Source organism: Pelophylax lessonae, assembly GCF_965119305.1.
Source record: "Pelophylax lessonae genome assembly, chromosome: 9".
Lineage (NCBI taxonomy): Eukaryota > Metazoa > Chordata > Amphibia > Anura > Ranidae > Pelophylax > Pelophylax lessonae.
In genome coordinates, this window is record NC_138776.1 from 240669077 (window position 1) to 240687072 (window position 17996).

The following is a 17996-nucleotide window of genomic DNA, read 5'->3' on the forward strand; positions in this document are numbered from 1 at the left end:
AGCCCATACTTGAATTCCCATTCTAGCTATAAGAACATCGAAAGTCTTTCCGCAAACATGTATCCAGACTAAAGGTGCTTTGCCACATAAATGTATGTATTTAGGTAAGATTTATAAAACTCTACAAGGTCTGAGATCTAATGACTATGATCTGAGATAAATACATTTTCATTGCAACTGTACATTGAATATATGTTATGCGCATAAATGTTACGTATCATTTGTGAAAAGACTAAATAAAACAAATGTATATAAAAAAAAGTACATATTAAAAAGGTAAAGTTGGACTGTTAATGGCACTACTTTGACACTCCATCAAGGTTTGGACACCATAAATTTGAAAAGAAAGGACTCAAAAGGGAGAGAAGTAGAAGGAATGGTCTAAAAAGGACAATGTTAAGGGGTAGCAGCCCATTAACTATTAACACAGCACAGGGCTGTTGCCTTAATGCTAGTGGCAGAATGCATAATATATATATATATATATATATATATATATATATATATATATATATATATATATATATATATATATATATATATATATATGATTTCTGACTATTGCTATAGCTACGCTGTTAGGTTTGCAGAACAATCAACGATTCTCATTAAGCTCAAAACTACAAGACTCATGGTGATCTGAAGATAAAAAGCTAAATACGTATAGATTTTCTTTTAGGTCTACCAGGTTCTTTAGCCGCTGTGAAATTAGCCAGTTGCAAGGAAGAATATTAGCTGTCCTGAGCTCTAACCCTTGACTCTCAAGCTGAAAAAGACTTTAAAAGTTAAAAAAGGGGACAAATAATACAATTTTACTCTTCTCTTGGTGCACATTACAAGACACAGGATGAAGCATTCTCGAACCAATGGGTTATACAGCCACCTTTATGAGAACTGGTTACTGGCAAGCAAAGGTTTAAGGACAACCCAGTATAAACCTCCAGCTTCCATCATGCCTCCATTTAGTAGCAAGCAATGATAAGAGTTGATTATAAGATTAAAAGCATATGTCCTGTAATCTACTCCAAGAAGAGAATTTTACAGCTTAGACAAAAATGCTATTTCTTATTTATACATTGCAGGACACAGAATGAAATATTCTGGAACCAATGGGACATCCAAAAGCAGGGGCTGGCAACAACAAAATGAAGGGCTAAGAGATCCACAAGAAACGTGCCAACCGTTTTATAAGGGTGGCTCAAAGAAGCCTACAGTGCCACCTGAGGAACCTGACAAACCAAGCCACTGTCAGCTGAGGTATGAACACACACCTGTACTCTATCAGAGTCCACCATCAAGTAGATACAGGAGGAGTCCTTTGTAGTGCATTAGCACATCCATCCCAGCAAGGAGTGTTGTCTCCAAGGGTTGGAGAGGCAGGATTCACACCTTTTCTATGGATACTGTAGGACCCACTGATAATGGGGTACTTTGACGCAGTGGTGGGCTTGAGCACGATATGGCCATATGGTGGGACTAAACCCCCATTTTTATTTATGGATTGTCTCCATATTTAATAGTCATTTCTTTTGCATGGTTGCGCTATTCTTTTTTAATATAGAGGTATGAACATATACCTGGTAAAACCTAAACATGTGAACACAAGACTGGGTGGCAGCCTTACAAATCTGTCTTAAGGAGGGGGGACCTGCTCAGAGGTCTAGAACCACCAGATGTTGACAACAGAAGTCTGCAATTTTCCACATCAGGGATGCATGTGTTGGATAGGGCAGAGGCATGAGAAATAATTTGATTCTCTTTGAGCCACAAGACTTCTGGTTCCTTCCTGATGCTTGATGTAACCACCACTATGATGTTATCTGACTGAATCCTGGTTGAATGACCCCAGTATCGAGAAGCCCAGCGTTGAAAGGCCAACTAAACTGCTCTTAGCTTCAGAACTCAAGAACACAACGGGGGACAAACTTACTTGGGCAATCAAGCAACCAAGTCCCTTGCACCAAGGGAGTGTTGAGGAGTACATCTCAGCCTGACAATCTGATGTCTGTAATGAGAACCTCCCAGAGCATCAGAAAGAAAGATTTCCCAATGGCAGTATCAGACTCCATTTGGCCAAGCCAAGCATGGTTTTGGGATTTAGGAGGATACGGCAGTCCAATGAATGAATCTAGCCGCCCCTTACAGCCAGAATATTAAATTGCAATGGTCTGGAATTATATTAGGGATATGGTCTGCCTCAAAAAATGTCATCAGGCCCTCACACAAAAGCGAAGGTTTGGTAGAGTCCAAGCATAGGAGAGTCTGGAGTTTTTCCTGTGGAAGGAAACGTTGGAAAGGGCTGTATTCAGGACCAGGTCCAGATTCAAGAGATGAGACAGTTGCTTTATAGATTTGGGATTCACCTGAACCTCTGTAGAGTCTGGGCAGTCTGATAAAGCCTGTGCCAACTGCTCTTGAGGGGAAGGTGGATATCCAGATATCCCGCAATGGGAATGCAATTAGAGCAAAGCAGAGTACAGTGGCTAGCACCTTGGTGAAGACCTGGTATGCAGAGGACAGGCCAAAAGAAAAGGCCAAGTAGCGCAGGGTGAAGATTGAGATGTGCAAGTATGCATCCATGATGTTCACACAGGTTAGAAAATCCCCTCAGTGGAGGGGGAGAAGCAAAGACTAACCAGGTGGATTCCGATATAGAATTTTTTAACATAAACAAATCAGTTGAGAATCTTTAGCTTAAATTTAGGGCATGTATCTTTCTTTGCTTTGGGAATGGTGAACAGGTTGGAGTGGAAACCCTGAAACTTCTGGCACCATGGCTATGATCCCTTGAAAGAGAAACAGCATGGTGGTCCACCAATCTTTGCAAAGCTAGAAAATTTAACATTGTGAAGCAGGCCATAACAGTAGTTTGAAGTCCCCAGAAACGTCATTTGCGACTTAGAAATCTCTAGTGTCCTGGGATCTGATAGCCTGTGCAGGCCAAAAAGATGTCACTGTAATTTTACAAGTGGGGATACCCTTCATTGTGAGGAGGGCTTGTCATTAGATTTGGGGATTCAGGTCTTATGGCAGAACTTGGTTCCAGGCTTGGGCTTGGAAGACTTAAAGAAACAATAGGGGCTCTTTTTAGTTTCAGGAGCAAGGGCTTTAGCCATCAGAGATTTCCAGGGGGTGGTATTATTCTTGTGAGGCATGATGGGAGGGACTGGGGTTTTACACTCTGCTGTCCTTACAGCTATGTCAGTGTCCAATGCCCCTGAAGGTGGCAGTGTAATAAATTGACTTTGGAATACTTCATCCTGTGTCTTGTAATGTACAATAGTACATTACATAAGTACAAGAGGTTTTCTGCTGAACTATAAACATGTATGCAATTCAAATTTAACAATTTAAATAATTTTGCCACTGAAATTAATAGAAAGCACTATAATTAGATTTTATGTGTATAACGGGCACCCTTACATATACATTAGACCCATAAATGACAAGATTTGTCATACACCAAATTGTGTCCACCAGCACTGGTCAAATCACAGATCCAGTTGCTAGGAGAACGCTTTTAAGGCAAAGATCTAAATTGTGGGTCAAATCTCAATGAATACCTACAAATAGAGTACATGACGACACATTCATGGGATGCAAATTTCAAGCAGCAACATGCTATTTAAAGAGACACTGTCACCTTGCCTTTTTGGGGAAAGAAGACTTCACAACCTTATGCACACCAGCACAATGCCTGAATCTTTCGTACCTGCCAGTGCAAAACACTTAGTGCTTCCAAGTAAACTAGAGCATGTGGACTTCCTCCTATGATGCAGTGAACACGATGGAAGGAACACTTCTGCTATATCCAAGCCCAAGCACCAGGTGTTTTGCACTGCCAATAGAAGGAGCGATGGAGAAGCAATGTGCGAGTTCAAAGTAGTGGGAGGCAGGCTTTAAACAGACCCTGTCATTTTGCCCTGATTAGTGAAGGTAACAAGGTCTCTTTAAACTGTTTGATATGGTATAATAATATAACAGAAGATTGCATTTTTAAATACCAACAAAAGCCCAAAAAGTGACTGGCTCCTAAAGCCCTAGACCTCAGGACATAAAGGGCAATTCCCCTAATATGGACCCTGATGCCCCCCTTTCCCCCCAGAAGAACAACCAAGTGTTATACATAACTACCCCTTCTTCACTGATATATTTACTATGGGACCTACCTTGGGCTACACAGCTGTTTTATCAATTTTTTTCCAGTGGAGTCCTGCCTGCCCTGCCGTGTACAGATTTTTAAGGGGAATACATAAGGGCATTATCTCACTAGAGCAGGGACAGGAGAGCATACTATTGGGACACAATAAAGCTGGCCACACATTAGTAGAATTTTAGAGGAAAAAAGAAGAAGTGCTTGGCGCTGCCAATATATGCGTTAGAAGTGTGGAAGGTAGAAACTAGTATAAATAACACAGATATCACAAATATTGCAAATATTATGCACGATTGAAAAAAGTGGTGGATGTTAGATAAATAAGTGAGGTATTAAATATTCAAGAGGTAAAAACAGGAATAAAGTGTAAAAGCATAAAACCTAAAAACCAATATTTAAATGTATGCAGAAATATAAATAGGTATGCAAAAAATGAATAAATAGAAAATGACGTATATATCCACAATATACTCCAGTAAAAAATATATATAGTGCCCTTCAAGTGAGGGTGAAGTGGTGATGTTGAAACAATAAATAAATATATGAATTCAGAAATGGTATTATAGTGCAGTGAGTATTTGGTGATATGTAACACAGGTGTATAAGTGATGATAAAAAGGTAAAATAGAAGAAATTAGTAAATATAAATTAATTTACAGTGACTTGGGTGACCAAAAAGTGACGTGTGCAAAAAAGAAAGAAACCTCAGTCCCAAACCTGGGAAGAGAGAGTGCCCAATATGGTTCCCCAAAAAAACAATGGGGTGAGCCACAGATGAAAGAAAATAAATCCAAAAAAATAATAATGAATAATGCAGAAAAAATTATAAAATGGTGACTAGGTGATTGTTACGCAGAATATCTCAAAATCAATAGTGTGCTAGTGAAAAAATGCGCAAAAAATGTGGTCAAAAATGCATAGGAAAAAACATCCACTGAGTCCTTAAAAAGCGCATAGAGGTATAACAGTCCAAAATGGTGATGAGGTGCCAAAATCACAGGTGCGACCGGTTGGATGGTTCTAGAGTGAAGACTATGGTGCTCCCCTATTCAATGGGTCCGGTGCTCCCCTTTCTAGTAAATACCGAGCTTACCAGAAAGTACTACCCCTACAGGGGCAGAGCGCAGGTCGATATTTGTAGGGATCGCTCCCAAAGCAGAGGGGTCCGGTCACCTGGTCCACTTCTAATATTCCAATTGCCCGAGTCACAACTGCTTGGCGTGTTAGTAGGGGTATTCCAACATTAATGCTCCAAACAAGCCATTCCAGGACATGTGTATAAATAAAGAAAGATGCCTCCAAATGGTGAAATACCGCTAGACTTTTATTAAAACATCCAAGATAAAAGCAGGTACTCACATAAAAACAATGCTAATTTTGGACTGTTATACCTCTATGCGCTTTTTAAGGACTCAGTGGATGTTTTTTCCTATGCATTTTTGACCACATTTTTTGCGCATTTTTTCACTAGCACACTATTGATTTTGAGATATTCTGCGTAACAATCACCTAGTCACCATTTTATAATTTTTTCTGCATTATTCATTATTATTTTTTTGGATTTATTTTCTTTCATCTGTGGCTCACCCCATTGTTTTTTTGGGGAACCATATTGGGCACTCTCTCTTCCCAGGTTTGGGACTGAGGTTTCTTTCTTTTTTGCACACGTCACTTTTTGGTCACCCAAGTCACTGTAAATTAATTTATATTTACTAATTTCTTCTATTTTACCTTTTTATCATCACTTATACACCTGTGTTACATATCACCAAATACTCACTGCACTATAATACCATTTCTGAATTCATATATTTATTTATTGTTTCAACATCACCACTTCACCCTCACTTGAAGGGCACTATATATATTTTTTACTGGAGTATATTGTGGATATATACGTCATTTTCTATTTATTCATTTTTTGCATACCTATTTATATTTCTGCATACATTTAAATATTGGTTTTTAGGTTTTATGCTTTTACACTTTATTCCTGTTTTTACCTCTTGAATATTTAATACCTCACTTATTTATCTAACATCCACCACTTTTTTCAATCGTGCATAATATTTGCAATATTTGTGATATCTGTGTTATTTATACTAGTTTCTACCTTCCACACTTCTAACGCATATATTGGCAGCGCCAAGCACTTCTTCTTCTTTTTTCCTCTACATATCTAATATAATCTCTAGTAGGTTATATTCTGAAGTGGGCTGCAGCCAATCGTTTTTTTCTACCCCCTCCCTTTGATATTATCCTAAGCACTGATTCTTTTCCACTCTTCATTCATTAGTAGAATTTTGTTTACATTTTTTTCGATTTTAAGAATGTCAGTTTTATTTTCCAAATTTTAGTGGGTCCAAACAGACATTTGTTTTTGACCATAGCAACAAGTAAACTCCAAAAGGAGCAGGCTGGAAAAGATCATTCTTCCCGAAATCGAACATTAAATGCATTGAAGTACTTTCAAACATTCCTCAAGTCATCGGTTGTATTGAGAAATTTTATACGAATGTTCATACAAACATACGAAAATCTACTAGTGTATTGCCAGCTTAAGACTAAGAGCACACATACCTTTTAATACTGCATGGAGATAAGCCTCTGCTGGTTTAAATATTATTTTATGGCTACAAAATTCCTGTCAACTGTTAATATAAATTGACCCTTTGACTACTTATTTTTCCTGTTCCCAAAAAGATTGAACGTTTTAACAACCTGGGTCCCTCAAACATAGCTTCTCGTCACACTCATATTCTTAGCAATAAAACTATCTCTACAACTTACCCTGCTGTACAGCTGTAAATAATATGATGGTGCTACACAAATAAAAGATAATACAATGTCTATGTGTAATGGAAAACAATAAAAGAAAGGAGAACGATCTATCCCTCTTGTGTTTGGGAGGTGAGCTGTGGGTGGTAAGAACCAATGGGAAGGATACGGTCTGTGCCGGGGAATAACACACCCCCTTTGATCATCTCTCCCAAGATGCAACCCACTGACCAAATGTCAACTGAAAACAGAACGCAAGTCAATTAACACAGAATGGCCTCATACTAAACACCAGAAATATACACATATGAGCATGAGGTTTCACCAGCCATAAGATAAAAATAAAGATATAAACTATGCTGCTTGTCTAAATATATTGAAATACTGAATGTAGAACTCCACACAAACCTCGTTTTTGGTAGACTAAGACACGAGAACCTCTTTCAGGTTTTAACCGCCGTTGTGTCCCTTGCGTGGAAGATTCAAACTCATTTTCTGTCCTGGGTACCACTGACACTTAGTAAGGATAGTGAAAGTAAATCTAAAAACACGACAGTAATTACCTGGAGGGGAAATCGTCCAATGGGAACCCCTGTGTCGATGACAACTGTCCTACGTAGGCCTTCCTCTTATTTTGAGATTTTACTTACACTTCCTGCTTTTGTTTCCAGGACAGCAAATGTCTAAAAATCTCCAAAATGGGCACAAACAGTAAAACAAGACAGAGGCTCTAGCGTTCCCCACTCTAAACAGAACTAGAAAAAGTGTTTTTTGGTGTTCCACTTTAAAAGTTTTTTTTTTTTTCAAAACGATTTTTGCTTACTTGCTGTCAAGCAGAGGGGTATTGTTAAAGAAACAATAAAATTAAATGCATCTCTATGCAAAGCATTTGTTGTAGACGTGCACCTTAATGTAATGGAATGGAGTGCAGAGTAATGTCAGTAAAGCACAGTCACTAACTTTTCTGGGGAGTCTGCTTCATTTAGGGGAAGTGTGCACAGTACTACATGAAAGCCTACGGTTCTCTATGCACGAGATGATACGTAACACATGCAGAGAAGGGAGGGGGGCCAGAAGCAAGACATCACAGTCTATGAATAGAGAAGAATCAAGCAGCAGGTAGCCTTGAGTGAGCTGGATCATGTTACATGCACCCCGTTAATTTAGTGTCCACTTGTTCGGGAGCTCATATTCCCAAACCTGTGTTTTGAACCACCAATTAACAATAAAAATAAAAATGTTCGGTATAAATTAACTATGTTTCTTATGACATTAAACAAAGACATTAAAGAAAAAGAAAATTCTGTGTCAACATGTCAAACCCCTTCAAGTGCACTTGGCATTCTAGAATCTAAACAATTCAAAATAAAAGTCTTGCCTGAAAGCAGGTACGATGACGTGTAAAGTGGGGTACACACTAGTAGAAAATCTGCCGAAAATTCCCGTCCGAGGTATAATCGTCCGATTTTCGGCTAGTGGGTACACAACTTTCAGCAGCCGATGCCGACATTTTCAACTAAAAAAAAAACGGAGGGACAAAACACCAAATTTTTTATAGTCCGTCCCCAGCACAGCCAATTTTATTATCTATGCAGTACGTCGCATATGAAAGACCGCGCATGATCTGAAGTTGCTGACGACCCGGAAGTCTAGGAACAAACGTCCCAAAAACGTCGGAGGAGAAATTTCGTGAACATTTATGCACTGTCAACTAAAAACGGTTATGACAGCTGAGCATGAGACAGAAAAATCGGAGGATATTTCGTCTGATTCTCGTCAAGTGTGTACGAGCCTTAAGTTTTTAACAATTCTTGTGGGAAAATCCTGCACCATTTACCTTTTTCATTTGGTTTCTTTTTAAAACTAGGAGGCACAACTTTGCTTGCTTCCAATCTAAAGAGCTAAAGCAGGGTATACACATATCGAAGTTCATCCATTTCATCTGGAACCCGATGAATTTCGGGGCGTGTGTATCCCTCTCTCTGTTCAACAGAAGCAGGTCATACATTAAAAATATAAAATTATATTATAATATATATATTTTTTTTTTTTTTATTTATTTATTTAACCCCAGGGGATTAGTTCCCCCCATTCCAATAGGGATTTTACAATAGACTACAGGGCGCAAAACTAGCATAAGCTGCAATTTATATGTGAATGCAGCACAGTCCCATTGACTTCATGTTAATTTGGAGGGGGGTGGCAACAAACACAGAGCAGCTGCCTGTTTCTATTGCCCCTGCCCACCTGTGTAAGCTAACCCTTCAGAAACCTATTGAAACCCAAAGGTCCGTTTAAAACCTTGAAAATATTTTGACTGTCCATGCAACTAAAAAGCTCAGTGGGGACCTTACATAAATACATAGTTAGCAAGGTTGGAAAAAAAAAAAAAAGACAAAGTCCATTTAGTTCAACCAAAAAGGACTAACATTTAGGCCCCTTTCACACTAATGCGACGCAATTTTACCGCGATTTCGCCGCGCGATTTTGAAAGCAATAGCAAGGCTATATGCCTCAAAACGCATTAAAATCATGGCAAAGTAGTGCAGGAACTACTTTGAAGTCGGTGCGACTTCAAAACGCACTGATATGAATGGGGCTCATTGAAAATAATGGAAAACGACTTGTCATGCGATTTTGCGGTCCAAAATCGCGGGACAAGTCGCACTAGTGTGAATGGGGCCTTAAAAAAGAGAGGCATGGCCAAAGCTCTTTAGGCCATACTTCTCTTGTGGGTCAAAGGAGTGCACTTTAGCTCTGCCTCATAGAAACCTGGAAAAGTGATGGCAGAAAAAGAGAGTAGTCCATCAAGTCTTGCCATTTTTTTTTCCGTTAACTTTATTGTCTGACTATAGATCTATGCTTGTCCCAAGCATGTTTGAAGCCATTTACTGTTGACTGCCTTACTACCTCTGCTGGTAGTTCATTCCAAACATCAACCACCCCTTTCAGTAAAATAAACTTTTCAGCCAGGAAGCAATGCCCATGGGATCAAGGAAGGTATTACCAAACTAATGCATGATCCATTAAGACATTATCTATTCTTAATGTGCAAAATAATGAAAAAAAAAAAAAAATCGGGAATTGTATAGCATACAGTTTACAATATGAAACATTTCTCCCATCTATACAATACCTGGTAACTCCCATCTGCATGACTCCAGGTAACAAATATAGAATGATGAATATGTATATATTACTGAACAGCTCATATTATATTTACTTAAAGTGTATGTGAACTAAACAATTTTATAGCAGGTTTAGCTTAAAGTAGAAGTTCAGCCTAAAACTAACTAAATCTACTAGCAGCCACATTCTAAGACTAATTTATCTAACACTGTAAAGAAAAAATTACTATACAGTAAAACCTTGGATTGCGAGCAACTTGATCTGCGAGTGATTTACAAGACAAGCAAATTTTTTTAAATAAATTTAACTTGATAAACTAGTGATGTCATGCAATACGAGCAGCAACTGACTAGATGCCTGCGGTCACACCAGGTACGATTAAAGTAGTGCAATTTAAAAGCCCGACGTCAACCACTACGTCTGTCAGATATGTACCAACTTGATAGGACTTCAGTGCTACTTCAGTGAGAAGGGCTGTCCATTCAGGGGTGTCCAAACTATGGCCCTCCAGCTGTTCAGGAACTAAAATTCCCATGAGGCATTGTAAATCTCTGACATTCATAGACATAACTATGCATGATGGGAATTGTAGTTCCTGAACAGCTGGAGGGCCATAGTTTGGACATAGACAGTCTTAGAATGTGGCTGCCAGTAGATTTTGAGTTGGTCAGTTTTAGGCTGAACTTCTACTTTAAAGAGGTTCTGAAGTCTAAGTGGTGAGCACTTCTGCCTGGCAGCACTAGGGTTGTTGGTTCGAATCCCAACCACAGCACCACCTCCCTGGAGTTTACATGTTTCCCTGTGCCTGTGTGAGGTATCCTCCAGGTACTCTGGTTACCTCCTACACTCTAGAAGACACGCTGGAAGGTTAATTGTCCCTAGTATGTGTATGTAATGAATGTGAGTAAGAGACCTTGAGGGCAGGGACTGATGTGAACGTACATTATATATAAAAAGCACTACGTAAATTGATGGCCCTATACAAGTAAATGTAGAAAATTCTTTTTTTTTTTTTTTTTTTTAACCTTCATGCATCTCTGCTTTAGGGTAAAAAATGCATACTACCTTTCTTACCCCCTTTTTGCCCCTAAGCACTTCCCTGGATCTTTGTCTGGCTCCAGCACCTCCCACCCTCCACTTCCTGCTTTCACAGGAGAAACTGAGGGCTGGGGGAGCCATAGACTCCTGCTGCCATCAGTCAAACCTCTTTGAGGAGGGAGCAATGACATGGTTTACTGGCACTCTGCATGTCTATAGGTGCACACAGCCTAGCTCAGAAGAGCACATGCATGGGTGTCTCCTTGGCACCTGGCTTGGTAGAGGAGGTAAAAAGGACAAGTAGATGCCTCCTGCACTGTTGCGTAAAAACCAAATTAACGATGGCTGAATTGTTGGCATCTAGAATCTTGCTGCCCTCTCAGGATGATGGGTATCCACATAAACTGAAAGCACAAAAGACAAGAGACCTAGTGCAATATCGTAAAACATTTATTGGAAATTCATATAACCACGCCATACATTATACTCGCAAGAGTATGCTAAGTATAAGCATAAAACCAAAGGATTCCTTCGGCTATCCAAAGACCGCAGGACCAGTACACTTAATTGCGACAAGAGAACTTGAAAGTGTCCATATGGATAGGGTTTTTATGAATTTCCAATAAATGTTTTACGATATTGCACTAGGTCGGTGCGCCCTTCTCTTGTCTTTTATGTTTGATAGAGGAGGTACCTGGGAGGGGGGGGGGGGGGGGGGGAGGAAGCGATATTTCTGTGCAATTAGAATCCCTGCATACTCTTTTCTTGAGCAAATATTTTTTTGTGAATCTAATGCAAAATTGTCTTACTAGGAGATTCTAACCATTAATTGTTGGGCAGGTCAGGTCTGTCAGATAGGCAGCTCCACAGCCAATTTGAGTATTCATGGCAGGCTAACAACACTGCAACTAATTGCAAGGCAGTGGCTTCACACTGTCACTGGCAAGATCGCCAGGTAAGAAAGTTAGTAACAGACTAACAAAACATTTGTTTAAAAAAAAAAAAAAACTGTATATGATGCCAGACATATTGAGAAAAAGACTTTGGGTTCATAAAAACTTAAAAGTACAAATTAAAGGATAGTCTGAAAAGGGATCAAAAACAAATACTATTTAAGCACAAGCCTCATAGTAAATAAAATGCCAAAGGAATGTGCATGGCAGGCTGACAACACTGCCATCAGACTTACAGCCTGCAACATCTTCCCACTGCACCATAGTGCAAGCAGGAACTGCATGCATGAGGGTGACAATGCTGCTCTGCATTTAGAAGCAGTGCAGCATTGTTGCCACACCATTATAGGAAGCTGCATAGGGTGGACTTTACTAGCAGGCTCAACATTTGAGAGACTTTGAAGGGAGACAAAGGGAAAATTATAAATGCAGATGTGCTTCAGCATTTAATTGCCAATACCTTTTTATTTTTCATGGAAAACTTTAGCTCTAATTTAAAGCAGATTTCTAGTTCGGTTTTAAACTTTAATTCAGTAAGGCATTTACTAAAAATGTTGAATGTATTTTTGAATACAGCTTAACGATCCAAATCTGTTTTTATATTAGCTCCCTGTGCAGCAGCTCTTATAACCTTCAGCTGTCCAATGTAAGTACATGTACAAATGATGCAGCTCACCCAGTGCAAATCCAAAGACAGTCCACGTCAGATACAAAAGTAGTTTAAAACAGAAAAAAGCAGGTGAAATGCTTCCAAAAGTTAGGGTAGAACTCCAGCCAATATGTTTCCCCTAGTTTTGGACAGGAATGGTTAGAACCCATCTCAGGTGCTTACTGCAGTCTCTTTCCTTTGGAGAGATTAGTCCTCTCCATTTTGACCAGAACAGAAATTGAGGGGAGATCCAATTTTACCATAATACCTCCCTAAAGTCTTCTAGTGAGGAGGCAGAAAAATAAAAACCCAATACAAGTTCTAAATTCAAGATAAAAAATGCCTTGGTTGGAGTTTTACTCATAATAAATAAATTATATTATAATATAATATAATATAATATAATATATATATATATATATATATATATATATTCCAAATTTTAATTTAAATCACCTAAAGAGGAACTGAACTCTTGGATCTGTGCCCAAGAAAAGGTAAGCAAAATACAAAATGACAAGTAACCAGTACTGCCCTATGGTCTCCCTGCAGCTGATCTTTCCCCCATTATGGACTTCCCATGCCTTGTCCCGCTCTGTCTATGTAGAGGTGGGCATCTAGCTACAGGCAGGGCTTTACTTCTTCATGTCAGAGCCTCCAGCAAGGAAAGCAGTAAGCAGCACAGCAGTGACATCACCAAACCTCACTCCATGTCATCAGAGACTGGCGGATTCAGCCGTGCCTTATGTCTCACATAGCAGATTTAAACCTATGAGGCTATAGGCACAGGATAATCTAGACACCCTTACACATCTGGAACCGCACTGCTATTTTTCAGGAGGAATACCGGACAAAAAAGGTTGATTTTTCGGTTTACTACTTAGGCACAAATATCCAGAATCTAGATTCTAGATGAATAAAATAGCAAAATGTTCATTTTTTTGAGTTCAGGTCCACTTTAATGCATTAAATCAGGGATTCCCAAACTACGGCCCTGCAGCTGTTGCAGAACTACACATCCCATGAGGCTTTGTAAAACTCTGACATTAGCAGACATGACTAGGCATGATGGGAATTGTAGTTCCTGAACAACTGGAGGGTCGTAGTTTGGGAATCCCTGCATTAGATACATATCAAAAATACACATTTAAATCATCGGAACACTACAAGCATACAAAGATCATCACCATACTAGAGTGTGTTTGTGTGTGTATATATGTGTGTAGATGTGTATATATGTGTGTAGGAGAAAAGGCTTGCTGCTACACAGAATAAAAATGTTGCAACCATCACACGATGAACAATAAAAGTCTCAGATATTATTTATACTTCTACTAGCACATGAAAAATTAACCATATTATTAAGACAATGCATATACTTTTTTGTTTCTCTGCAGCCTTTTCTCTGTTAGCTGCCAGTATTTTTCTATGGGAGGTACTGAACAGGAAGGCACCTGTATGTGAAGCCATATTGCTTTTTACACCATCACTCTCATGTGATCAGATTTGGATAGTTCCAGCATCTCTAAAGACATACTGACACCTTGTGACAGTGTCTGGGTAAATTCCCCACCCCAACCCACTAATACTCACCTTGGCAAGTGGGTGGGGAGGGGGATCCTTACACAGACACTTTGTTCTAAATGGTTAAAGCCCAACTCCAGGCAAAAAAAAAAAAGGTTTCCCACACTGCACACTGGTCATCTGCTTATTTTTGTCTAGGCCAGGGGTCTCCAAATTTTCTAAGCAAAGAGCCAGTTTACTGTCCTTCAGGCTTTAGGGTGGCCAGTGGGAGTAGAAAATGCCCCATACTCAGTGCTCCAACATTGGTTCTAAAGGGCGAAATAGTACCCCATTGCTGGTATCAGCTGGAAGAATAGTGCCCGAATGATGATGTCAGTAGGGGGAATGGTGCCCCATCATTGGTGTCAATTGGCCAAGGGCCAGATAAAGGAGAGCAAAGGGCCACCTCTGGCGAGACCACTGGTATAGGGGATTGGAGAACGGAGATCTACTTAATTAACTCTCCGATACTCCCTGAAGCGTCTATGGCCCCCCCCCTTTGCCAATGGTCTGGTGGATACGTGCTGTGTACTGTTCCCGATATCATGTCCATAGCCCTGCTCTGGATGAGAGTATGTCAAGAACAGCCCACTGCTAAATTGTGGGGCAGCGCCATTTGCCTGTGGAGCGGAGGAGTAGGTGAGTATATGCTTTCTACTCTCCCCTAGACAAAATAAGAATTTGGCCTGTGCGGTGCAGGCACAGCCCCACTGCATGGGAAAACTGTTTTTGCCCCGAGTTGGTCTTTATGGTGACGGTATCTCTTTAACAAACTGGTAAAATAATATTCCATAGCCAGCTTATAAAAGAGGCCCAATGGTCTTTTAAAATTATTTAGGTTACTTATGGCTCGTTTCCACTAAGCTTTCTGGTACGGTTCGGTACGCTATTTATGCCGTTTCCATTATGAATGGTACCCTAATTCCGAACCGTACCACTTTTTGGTACCCATTCGTTGGGGTACCAAGCACATTAGTACCGTACCAACTGGGTGGAGCTACACTCTGCAGAACTTTGATTGGTTGACAGAGAATCGTCCATCACAGCTTTCCTGCTACACCACGCCTATCATGAAAGGGTACTATTGGCAGTGGAAACGCAATGTGTACCGTTCCGAACCGTAACGTACTGAACCGAACCAAACCAAACCGTACCACTCAGTGGAAACGAGGCATTAGGTACAAATTTATAAAGCAGTGAATGTGACATTTACTAAAGGCGTTTTTAAGAATTCATCGCTTTATAAAATATGCCTCATGCATGTCAGTTGCTTTTTAAAGACAGAAACCCAGTGAGATTAGTATTGCTGCCTGTAGATTGGACAGAACTTCTCACACGCAGCAATAGGATTCACTTGCTCTTCAAGCCATTAAAACATTTCATATTTAAAGAAGCGCAAGGATACAGTCCCTTCCCGGGAACAGGATCTTGTGACATATCATTTCTCCCATAATGCACCCCACGGACCACAAGTCCACTATCAGTGTGACAGCACAAGGTGAAGGGGGAAGGGAAAAAAAAGATGGTGGAAGGAGAAAAAAAAAAAGCAGAAGCGAGAGAGAAAGAGGTGTCAGTGAATACGAGTGAACAGCCAAGTGCAGGCAGAACCTGGAAAAGGTGAGAGGTCAGCATGAAAAAAAAAAGACAAGAGGAGCCCAGGGCAGTGCAGAGTGGTTAGGTGATCATTAAAGTGCACCTGTCTTTCAGTAGTAAACCTAATGCTAATAAAAACGTGGGTTGGTGAGGTGAATATCTTTTTTTTTTCTCCTCTATCGTCAGTATTGGAAACCCCCAAAAATACACTCAAGCATTTATACATGTTATCCCTTTTTTAACCTCAGTATTAGAAAACCGTTTTAAAAATACATATTCTGGTAAATAACAATTTGCACTACTGGCAGAGATCTGTGCTAAAAGAGAAGTTTGGGTTTAAAAACAACATTTATACTCACCTAGGTGGATGCAGCATCGATCTGATGCTGCATCTGTCCCTATCCTCTTCTAAGACTAAGTACAGAGCGATCAAAGACTGATGATCATCCAATTTTCAGCCTTCAGTGAGCAGTCAGTGGCTGTCATTCACTAGCTCTCTGCTCTGCCCCTCCAGCACTCACTGGAGTGCTGGGCTGTGTAAGGGGTGGGAGAGGCTGGCTCAGGCTCCTAGCAGCTCACTGGGAGGCTGAGCCAGCTGCCAGTTCAGGCATTAAGCTTTACTCTGACTACACAGTCGGGATAGATCCAGAGCCTGGACTGCCTGAGTAACGTCAGCAAAGAGGCGGCTTTAGCCGGCTGTTGGCTGAAAACAGGTCATAGGAGAGCAAAAACGATGAACTGCATTTCTGTCATTCACAGAAGTATAGCCAAAAAAGCATTGGCTATACGTCTTCAATAAGGCAAAACGGAGAACAAAAATGTCATATTGCAGCTTACCTGTCCTTAGATGTGGTAGTTACATTCATTTTATTACTTAAAGCTAAGAACATTTCAGCAAGTGCAGAAAATACCTGTAGATCTTGCCAGAAATGCAGTGTCCCTGTCACTACCTGTGCACAGAATAATAAGCAATATTATCTTTATGCAAACTATTAATCCCTGCAGCCCTTATTAAGACAGATGGACAAATGCAGATGTGTAAAATTAACCATGACAACCATGGCCCCCTCTATAGATAGAATACAAGGAGTGAGCGTAGCCAACAAGGGACAAGGATGTTATATACAGAGAAACCCAGTGAAAATGAAGGAAAAATAAAAGTTTGTAAAAAGGAACGGAATGCAAAGAGCACAACTCTGGACTGGAAAGCTGCAATATATTGAATTTTTGCTTTTGGGTTTAGCTGCACTTTAAGAGAACATGGAGAAGCCCTTATAAATCTGGGGACTACGTAAACTAAAGCATCTGTGGGGAAGAAAAATTGGATTTTTGACTTACCGTAACATCCATTTCTCTGATGTTCATTGACGAACACAGCTCCTAATCTTCTTAACCATTGGGTTATACTGCCCCCTACAGGAGTAAGACACCAGGCAAAAAAAGTCTGGCTACGCCTATGGGCAGTCCCAGGGTGTATACTCCCCTCCCTCTGCTATAGGTAGTCAGTCTTGTTACAAGCAGTGTCAGAAGAATTAAAACTCCACAGAGGGGTGGGTGCTGACATCAGAGAAATGGATTTTATGGTAAAAATCCCATTTTCTCTTTCGTTCATTGACGGACACAGCTCCTGATCTTCTTAACCATTGGGACATCCCAAAGCAGTGTTAAACTTGAGGGGTGGGAACTAACTATAGCCAACCAGGTAAGCAGGAGTTCAACCAAAACAACTGGAGCTCACCTGAAAAACACAATACACCCTTAAAGAGGACCAGATTCTCTTAACAGCAGCCTACAAAAAACCTTGCAGCCAAAGGAAGCATCGGCAGATGCCAACACATTCACTTTATCGAACTTTGTGAAAGTGTGCACCGACAACCAGAAGGCCGCCTTGCAAACCTGCATCACTAACGCCTGATGACGGAAAGCCCAGGATGTACTGAAAGCCCAAGTAGAAAGCGCCTTGACGAGGAAAGGAGGAACCTGACCCTGGATGGAACATACTTGAACCACCATCTGTCTGATTCACCTGGCAATGGTCGCAGAGGAAATGGAAAACCCTTTCCGAGGCCCATCCGTGAGCACAAATAGGGAGTCTGACTTCCTAAAAGACTCAGCAGCTGCCAGGTACACCCTAATT

The 17996-nt window shown here is 40.3% G+C and overlaps 1 protein-coding gene across 3 annotated transcripts in view; it reads right to left on the reverse strand.

Moving 5' to 3' along the window:
* Positions 1-17996, reverse strand: part of LOC309562582 (mitogen-activated protein kinase 8) — a 59207-nt gene that overhangs the window by 20486 nt on the left and 20725 nt on the right. For 2 of the 3 annotated variants that reach the window (XM_082266831.1, XM_082266833.1), the window contains exon 6: positions 7104-7175. In XM_082266831.1, the coding sequence (XP_082122957.1) occupies positions 7104-7175 (72 nt within the window). Of the gene's footprint in view, positions 1-7103; positions 7176-15671; positions 15744-17996 lie in introns of all 3 variants that reach the window. The other variant, XM_082266832.1, reaches the window with a different exon arrangement.